General features: G+C 40.5%; 1 protein-coding gene across 1 annotated transcript in view; it reads right to left on the bottom strand.

Annotated features, from left to right (window-relative positions):
- PDK1 (pyruvate dehydrogenase kinase, isozyme 1) overlaps window positions 1-8,170 on the bottom strand; it is a 42,983-nt gene extending 34,813 nt beyond the window's left edge. Inside the window, exons 1-3 of the mRNA XM_010843827.1 lie at window positions 8,121-8,170; window positions 6,212-6,353; window positions 3,061-3,132 (exon numbers count right to left, since the gene is read on the bottom strand). Of these exons, the coding sequence (XP_010842129.1) occupies window positions 3,061-3,132; window positions 6,212-6,353; window positions 8,121-8,142 (236 nt within the window). The 5' untranslated portion in view covers window positions 8,143-8,170. The remainder of the gene's footprint in view (window positions 1-3,060; window positions 3,133-6,211; window positions 6,354-8,120) is intronic.
- Window positions 8,171-8,176: the final 6 nt, after the last annotated feature.

Below are 8,176 nucleotides of genomic sequence, written 5' to 3'. Positions count from 1 at the left end.
GACATATTGCTGAAGCCTGGCTTGGAGAATTTTGAGCATTACTTTACTAGCATGTGAGATGAGTGCAATTGTGCGGTAGTTTGAGCATTCTTTGGCATTGCCTTTCTTTGGGATTGAAATGAAAACTGACCTTTCCCAGTCCTGTGGTCACTGCTGAGTTTTCCAAATTTGCTGGCATATTGAGTGCAGCACTTTCACAGCATCATCTTTCAGGATTTGGAATAGCTCAACTGGAATTCCATCACCTCCACTAGCTTTGTTCGTAGTGATGCTTTCTAAGGCCCACTTGACTTCACATTCCAGGATGTCTGGCTCTAGGTCAGTGATCACACCATCGTGATTATCTGGGTCATGAAGATCTTTCTTGTACAGTTCTTCTGTGTATTCTTGCCACCTCTTCTTAATATCTTCTGCTTCTGTTAGGTCCATACCATTTCTGTCTTTTATCGAGCCCATCTTTGCATGAAATGTTCCCTCAGTATCTCTAATTTTCTTGAAAAGATCTCTAGTCTTTCCCATTCTGTTGTTTTCCTCTATTTCTTTGCATTGATCTCTGAGGAAGGCTTTCTTATCTCTCCTTGCTATTTTTTGGAACTGTGCATTCTGATGCTTATATCTTTCTTTTTCTCCTTTGCTTTTCGCTTCTCTTCTTTTCACAGCTATTTGTAAGGCCTCCTCAGACAGTCATTTTGCTTTTTTGCATTTCTTTTCCATGGGGATGTTAAGAAACTCCAAAACAAAAAAAAAAACTTGTAAAATGTAATTATTTTCTTGGAACTCCTAAACGTAAGGCTGCCACAAAACACAATCCTACAAATGTGAAGGGTTTTCTTTAACTATCATCAACTAAGATTATTTCAACACCTGCTATGAGGATGGGATCCAGGCACAGCCAGCATAAGAGAAGACAGAGCACTTGCTTCTAGAGAACACATGCTCTGTAAGGAATGAAGATGAATGAGCCAACAAAGGCTGTGTGTTTTGGAACCATTTCCCAGGTTCAAGAGAGAAAGGGCCACTAAGAAAAGTAGAAAGGAATTCTAATTCCATTCTATGAGTTTAAAAAAATGGGAGAAAAAAAGGTGAATGTGTGTTCATAGAAAAATCTTCAAGCCATCCAGCTTTTCTATTTCTGTCATTTGAAGACACTACTGCATGGCTTTGCCAACAGACATCCGTCTAGTCAAAACTATGGTTTTTCCAGTAGTCATGTATGGATGTGAGACCTGGACCATAAAGAAAGCTGAGCGCTGAAGAACTGATGCTTTTGAACTGTGGTGTTGGAGAAGACTCTTGAGAGAGTCCCTTGGACTGCAAGGATATCTGGCCAGTCCATCCTAAAGGAAATCAGTCCTGACTATTCTTTGGAAGGACTGATGCTAAAGCTGAAGCTCCAATACTTTGGCCACCTGATGCAAAGAAATAACTCACTGGAAAAGACCCTGATGCTGGGAAAGACTGTAGACAGGAAGAGAAGGGGATGACAGAGGATAAGATGGTTGGATGGCATCACTGACTCAATGGACATGAGTTTGAGCAAGCTCTGGGAGTTGGTGATAAACAGAGAAGCCTGGTGTGCTGCAGTCCATGGAGTCACAAAGAGTCGGACACAACCCAGTGACTAAAGTGCACTGAACTGCATGGCTAATTTAAAGAAGTAAATAAAAGAGGAAAGAAGTCTTAGTTGTGAAGTAACAAAATCTACCTTGTAATACAGCCATCAGAACTCACACTTCCAAATGACTGCTTCCTCATTCAAAGTCTTCAGAGACATCATCTTGACTACTATTAACCTATTCCAATGATGCTCTCATTGCTCAAAATATTTTTGGAATTCCTAGTTTATGATTAGTTTCAAAACCAAACTGTTAATCCAAAATACAAACAACAAACTCCTTGAAAACAATTCATCATTTCTAGTTACTTCTTAATCATTTATTTCACATCTCTCTTTTTTTGTCAAAACCAAAGTAGTATTATTTTGCCTGGCTGCTCACGATATTTTTTTAAAATTCAGGTCTGAATGACTATTTTCCGAAGGTTTTTCAGCATAAGGTTTACTTTTAAGTTAGACTGGATGGGTCTAAATCCATTTGCTGTCCATGTGAGCCTAATGCTATTTTAAGACTTTTTGTCCACAGATAGCATCTCTTTTTGCACAGATAGTATTATTTCAGTAGAGTCATTTTAAAGAGTAAGTGACATCATCTGTGTAAATTTTGCTGCATACCTACGCAAATTCTTGGTGTTATTTTCAAACCAAAATCATGTTTAAAAAGTGAAATGTTGCTACCACCTTTAAAGACAGTAAAAAAAAAAATGTGTAATGGACTTGGAGGACAACAACAGAAACAGTCTTTAAGTTCTGAGTAACATTCACTGGAATAAGCAGGTAACTTGCCTTAGGGGATTACGAGGTTTATTAGTCCTGGTATGTTGATTATTAATAGGTCACATTACTTACATTGTCTCGCAGACCACAGTTCATAAACTAGAGACAAGTTTCTGTCTTGCAGGCCTTCAGTGTTTGTTGAAGGTTTAGTTTCCAATCTTTCAAAATTAGGAAATCTAACTTAAAAAACAAAAATAACTAGACTTGCAGCTTTTCTTATACCCGCCTCCCAACACACACACACATATCATATGATCTGGGCAGTGTTTCTGCTCGGCAATGGTCAGTAGAGCTGAAAGGCTGTCCTTTAGAAGCAAGTGCTCATTACCAAGTCTTTACCAGTCTCCTACCATCCAAGTGGCCCTGAAACCACATCAACATCAGATCACCAGATTTGAACTGCATCTTTCTTTACACTAGAGTGAAGAGAAACATGAAGTTCTTCTTATGCCCAGTCCAATTTCTGAATTTATGTTACCTGGCTGGCCTGTATGGACTGTGACAAGAAACATATACCATCATATGTTCTAAAGCAGTGAAAAACCAAAAGTTAATCAATTTCCCTAAAATGATCCAATAGCAATACATTTACATTTTTATATGATGTTCAAAGAGTATATGACGATGTTTTATATGATGTTCAAATAAGGCAAAACAACTGTACTTACTCATAAATAGTTTTAGCATCTTCAGCACTTTTGTCCTTAAACTCAAGAAGCTCTTGAAGACTCTGGATATACCTAAAATGTAAATCAACCCCTTGTAAGACTGTTCTTTTACATTTTGAAAGTCTAATATTGTGAAAATGATCAAGAGGCATTTTAAACATTTCTTTACTGTTAATTAATTTTTAGCAAATTACGGTTGACGTGGGATTTGTATACCCATTCACATTCAAGCAAAGTCCCTGCCAGTAATTAGAAGGTACATTTTCTCCTAAAAGCTTAGGTTAAATTTGATTTAAGAATTTCCTACTTTTTTTAAAGTTCTCTACTCAAAGTAGTTTTTATATTTCTTAAAATTACCACTGTACATCACAGTATAAATATACTGATGGTCATGGGAACTGAGTCTGTCACCAACAATTATGTGATCTTGGGCAAATGACTTTAACTTGTCTTAGTCTCAGTAAAATGCAGAGGCCAGCTTACCCTGGTCTAAGAATCTAACTTAAATGTCTTTGTTTTAAAACCTTAATTTTAGATGTTAGGTCCAGTCAGCAGATGCTTATTGAAAGTCTACAATCTAACACATGGTTCTTCTAAACAACTGAAAACACAAAAGTCATGAAAATGCACATTTTTAATTTACCTAAAAATACGATGGAGCAAATCACCTGGTAAAGGAGCAAAATGAGGAAAGTCAAATCCTCTCTGAAGGTCATGCAGCAGAGCACAATGGCAGTGGAGGGCCAGAGCCAAAACACCTATCATTCAATGACCTTCTTTAGTGTAGGGTCTGCTTTGGCCGGACCTTCAGCTGCCATATTTTAGTAGGCGTCCAGGGGCAGTGAAAGTGTTTTAAAAATCTGCAAATCCCCATGTTGGTCTGGAAAGTTGTTTCTGACAAACAATATGCCCTACAGCATGCCAAGGCATTCCAAAGTCTAGTGATTCTGAGTCTACTGTCATGACTTAATCCTTACTCTTCACTGGCAAGAACAATTATGCTTTTATTCAGAAGATACTGAAACCAAGCAGGACCTTGTGGGGCTCCTGGGCAGAGAAGCCTTTCCATGTCTCCCATTTCATATTTGTAGGGAATAGGATTCCAGTTTCCATGACCTTCCTTGAGGTCCAAAGGGCAGGTTCAAACAGGAGCTAATCAGGGAAGAGAGATGATGCAGAGACAAGGGAGAAGCGGCCAAGAGACAACAGTGCAAACCTGGAGTCAGTCTGGTTTCCCCTCAAGAGATACACATCTCTGAATTCTTTTACAGCATTAACATGCACAACAAAGGAAAGATATTAGCGTTTTTCATTCCAGAAGGTTTGATAATCTCAAGAAGCTCATCAGGAGACCACCTGAGGCCAGATTAAAGGCCTGCATGTACCCTGATCATTATCAGCAACCTCTTCCTTGAACCACTGCTATAAAACTCTTCACCAAACATCCATGGGTTGGGACACACAGTTTTTCAGGGCAAGATCCTGCTGTGTCCTCCTTTGCCTGGCAAAGCAATAAAGCTATTCTTTTCTACTTCACCTAAAACTGGCTTCAAGGTTCAATTCAGCACCAGTGAACAGAGGCAGAGTTTTTGGCATTAAATTGTCAACATCTACAATGTGTTAGGCACCGATATTTAAAAAATATAACATATTCTACTTTTAATGATGTTTTTTTAAAAAAAGGAATAAACCTCCATAGAAAATTATCTGTTCTCCCTGCATCAGAGTTCCTAAACAAATGTCTCTTACTTAAACCACATTTCTAACTATTTCATTTTTGGACTGGAGAGTATCGGATTATCAATTATGGAGCAGTCATATTTCTTTCACTTATTTTAAAAAGTTGACATTATATCAGCTTCTCCCATAATTATATTGGTTACAACAGGAAAGCTAGGATCTCCATAAATCATAATTGGGAAATGCCTTGCAACATTTAAGAAATCTTTCCATTTAAGACTGAACTCTGGCAAACTCTTTTGTTTGAAATGTATAGTGGTTAACAGAGTAACACTTTTAATAACATTAACAAGAAAGGCTGTATACAGGTGGCCACACATGCATGCACACCCTTAATAGCTCCACTGTCATTTTTAGAAGAGAGATCATAGTTTCTACACAATTCTAATAACTTCTGCTGCTGCTGCTGCTAAGTCGCTTCAGTCGTGTCCGACTCTGTGCGACCCCATAGACGGGAGCCCACCAGGCTCTGCCGTCCCTGGGATTCTCCAGGCAAGAACACTGGAGTGGGTTGCCATTGCCTTCTCCATTGTGTGAAAGTGAAAAGTAAAAGTGAAGTCGCTCAGTCGCGTCCAACTTGTAGCAACCCCATGTACTGCAGCCTACCAGGTTCCCCCATCCATGGGATTTTCTAGGCAAGAGTACTGGAGTGGCTTGCCACTAATAACTTCTAACTGTTTTTAAATGATAGAATAAATATTTTAACTTCTGTGACTTATAAAGATATACTTCAATAAGATAAATTTAGTTTATAAAAAAATGTATACCCTTTAACACATTTTATTAATCTGACTTCAACATAAAGCAGTTGCTGCTAAGCTGCTGCTAAGTCGCTTCAGTCGTGTCCGACTCTGTGCGACCCCATAGATGGCAGCCCACCAGGCTCTCCTGTCCCTGGGACTCTACAGGCAAGAACATTGGAGTGGGTTGCCATTTCCTTCTCCAATGCACTGGAGTGGGGTGCCATTGCCTTCTCTGACAAACAAATCTGAGTTTGAATCCCAGCTTTACCATGAATGTTTTTGCCTTAGGCAAAGGACTTAATCTGTAGGTACCTCCATTTCTTCATCTGTAAAACGGATGCCTACTGGGCAAGGTTATTGAAGAGATTAAAGGTAACTATCAACTTATGGTAGATATTTTTATTACATTATAAAATAACATCCTTGGAGATTTAATAACACAAATCTTAAATATAGTGTCTGTATTTCTGTGCATTTGATTGTTTTTTCAAAACCAAAAGGTAGTACAGTCCAGGATTCAGGTTGAAGCCCAGATACACCCCAACAAAGGAGGAGGAATGCTGCTACTACCTTGAGACACCACTGCAGAGTAAAAAAGTACTTGCTTTAACTCTGGGTAAAGTCTACAACACTACTCAAATTGCAAACACAAGAACAGTGAATCTTACCAGCTCTGTACCAACTGAACTGACGGTGTCCTGAGAAGATTATCTGGAAGAAGACTTATTTCTTTCATTATATTTGCCAATCTCACAGGCAACTCTTGCCGTAGAAACATAAATGAGGTCTTTTCACAAGCATTCACAGATCCTGAAACCAAATACAGTGTGAACAGCAGTAAGTGGAAGCCATAAGGCAGAGAGAAACACAGAGTTATTTGTCAAGTGATATCATCACCATAACGACAAGGCAAGAAGAGAAGCAAGGGACAAGACAGTCCAGTCTCTAGGGCTGTGCGACATTCTGAACCACCTTCCAACCACACTGTAGAGCATCAGTGACGTTATTTTCCTGTCTCCATTATTCACATCTCCCATCTTAGAACTAAGACAACCTAGGCAAGTCTGAGCAAGGTGCAGTCTGATTAACGTAGGACCTGTAAAAAGCCTATCCTATATAACCTGTTGCTATCGTTTTAAAAACTTGTTTCCTAACTTTAGGTTTATAAGAAAAACCTGTCTAAGAAGCAGTGGAAATTCTGACATGTTCACGAGAAGATTCACTGAGTCCAGGTAGAACCACTATACTAACTGCCATACGCAAAGAGTAAATGAAGAGTAGTCTTTCCGGCAACAGAAAGCAAAAGCTGCCAATGCCTGCTCTGCGATCATCTTCAAGCTTCTCCCCCAGTAGGTTCTATTTAATTGTCTGATTCCTGGAAAGCAATCTGCTCCTTCCTCCACTCCTACTCAAGATGCTAAGCAGAACAGCTGTAGAATCGCGTTTGGCAAGGAGTTCCATTTAAAGTCAAACTAAAAAGTCATGTTATTTCAGTGATGCATTTTAAACTCACTGATTTGCTCTTTTAGCAAGAGACAACCATAGCAAAAACGAGATTGTCAATAGGAATAACCGTATTAAAAGAAAACATTTTCTTGTGGAAGTTTAATGGCATAGTTGGGAAAGAGGTCAAATTCAACCTCTTAATAACACTACAGTCATTTTAAGGTAAAAACAAAAACCAAGAGCTTTGAACCAAACAAAATCGACACTGTAAACCACAAGTTTAAGATTAAGTGGCTAACTACGCTGCTATCTTTCAAGCCACTAGTGATCCGTTGGTGACCAAACCGCACTCACAATGCAGAAGATAACTCTTGTCTATTTGAAATTTTGACTTGACTAGTTTTCCCATTTCATCTTAGCGCCCTGCTATGATAAGTTAAAGTTGAATGCCTGACTTTGCAATTCCTCTGCAGCTTTTCTAGAGAAAACCAGGAAGCACTCATTTGAGAAAGAGGAAAGTGGAGAGTCACTTCGGTAAACAAACCCCACAGCATACTGTACCCATGCACTTTACACGTGCTGCGAACTCTTGTTGACGAAATGAATTGTACGGTTGGTGGAAACTCTTAAGCCAGTGGCAAGGAAAACATTCTATGAAACACCGGGCCAGTCAGAACCTGCTTCCCCTATCAGCACGCCACTTTTATGTAATCATCATATGCAAAACTAAGCATTTATCAGCACTCTGCAGAATCTGAACGCGACTCCCGGAGGTGTCAGCACACTCGCCTCTCACTCGGGCTGGCCTCTTCCGAAAGGGCCTGGCTGCGAGCGCGGAGGTGCACACGTGCGCTGAAAAGAGCTCGGGGCCCGCGCTTGTTTTTCAACAATACACGGGAAAAAGGCACACTCTCCCAGTTATCTCTCGGGGGCGCAGACGCCTGCACCTGAGCAGAGGGATCCGTCCGCGAGGGACGGAGGAGGAGCCCGAAACGCCGGAGGAGAGACGTTGAGGAAGGGGGCGCGCCGGAGACGAAAGAGCACCCGCGCGGGCCGGGCCCGGCCCGGGTTAGCGGCCGCAGATCCCGGCTAGGGTTGCGCAGGAAGGCCCAAAGCCCGGGCCCTACTCACCGAAGTCCAGGAACTGCTTCATGGAGAGCGGGGATGGCGAGAAGCGCGCGTAGAAG

This window comes from Bison bison, unplaced genomic scaffold, assembly GCF_000754665.1.
Source record: "Bison bison bison isolate TAMUID 2011002044 unplaced genomic scaffold, Bison_UMD1.0 scf7180017864190, whole genome shotgun sequence".
Taxonomy (NCBI): domain Eukaryota; kingdom Metazoa; phylum Chordata; class Mammalia; order Artiodactyla; family Bovidae; genus Bison; species Bison bison.
Note: the sequence above shows the minus strand (reverse complement) of the source record. Positions and strands in the feature narration are given on the sequence as shown.